This window comes from Pterocles gutturalis, unplaced genomic scaffold (genome assembly GCF_000699245.1).
Source record: "Pterocles gutturalis isolate BGI_N339 unplaced genomic scaffold, ASM69924v1 scaffold47452, whole genome shotgun sequence".
NCBI classification, from domain to species: Eukaryota; Metazoa; Chordata; class Aves; order Pterocliformes; family Pteroclidae; genus Pterocles; species Pterocles gutturalis.
The window spans coordinates 3,030-3,287 of record NW_010114541.1 but is presented as its reverse complement, the minus strand read 5'-3'; the positions used below and the strand labels follow the sequence as shown (position 1 = coordinate 3,287).

The window sequence follows — 258 nt, the reverse complement described above, 5'->3', positions numbered from 1 at the left end:
GGTCTGGAATACGCAGCGAAATTCATCAAGAAGCGTCGGCTGTCGTCCAGCCGTCGGGGCGTGAGCCGGGAGGAGATCGAGAGGGAGGTGGACATTCTGCGGGAGATCCAGCACCCCAACATCATCACGCTGCACGACATCTTCGAGAACAAGACGGACGTGGTGCTGATCCTGGAGCTGGTCTCGGGCGGCGAGCTCTTTGATTTCCTGGCGGAGAAGGAATCCCTGACGGAGGAGGAGGCCACCCAGTTCCTCAAG

General features: G+C 60.1%; 1 protein-coding gene across 1 annotated transcript in view; it reads left to right on the top strand.

Annotated features, from left to right (window-relative positions):
- Positions 1 to 3: 3 nt before the first annotated feature.
- DAPK3 (death-associated protein kinase 3) overlaps positions 4 to 258 on the top strand; it is a gene marked incomplete at both ends in the record, with an annotated part of 2,911 nt that continues 2,656 nt past the window's right edge. The window contains 1 exon segment of the mRNA XM_010074848.1: positions 4 to 258. This exon segment is cut by the window's right edge and continues 1 nt beyond it. Coding sequence (XP_010073150.1) covers positions 4 to 258 — 255 coding nt within the window.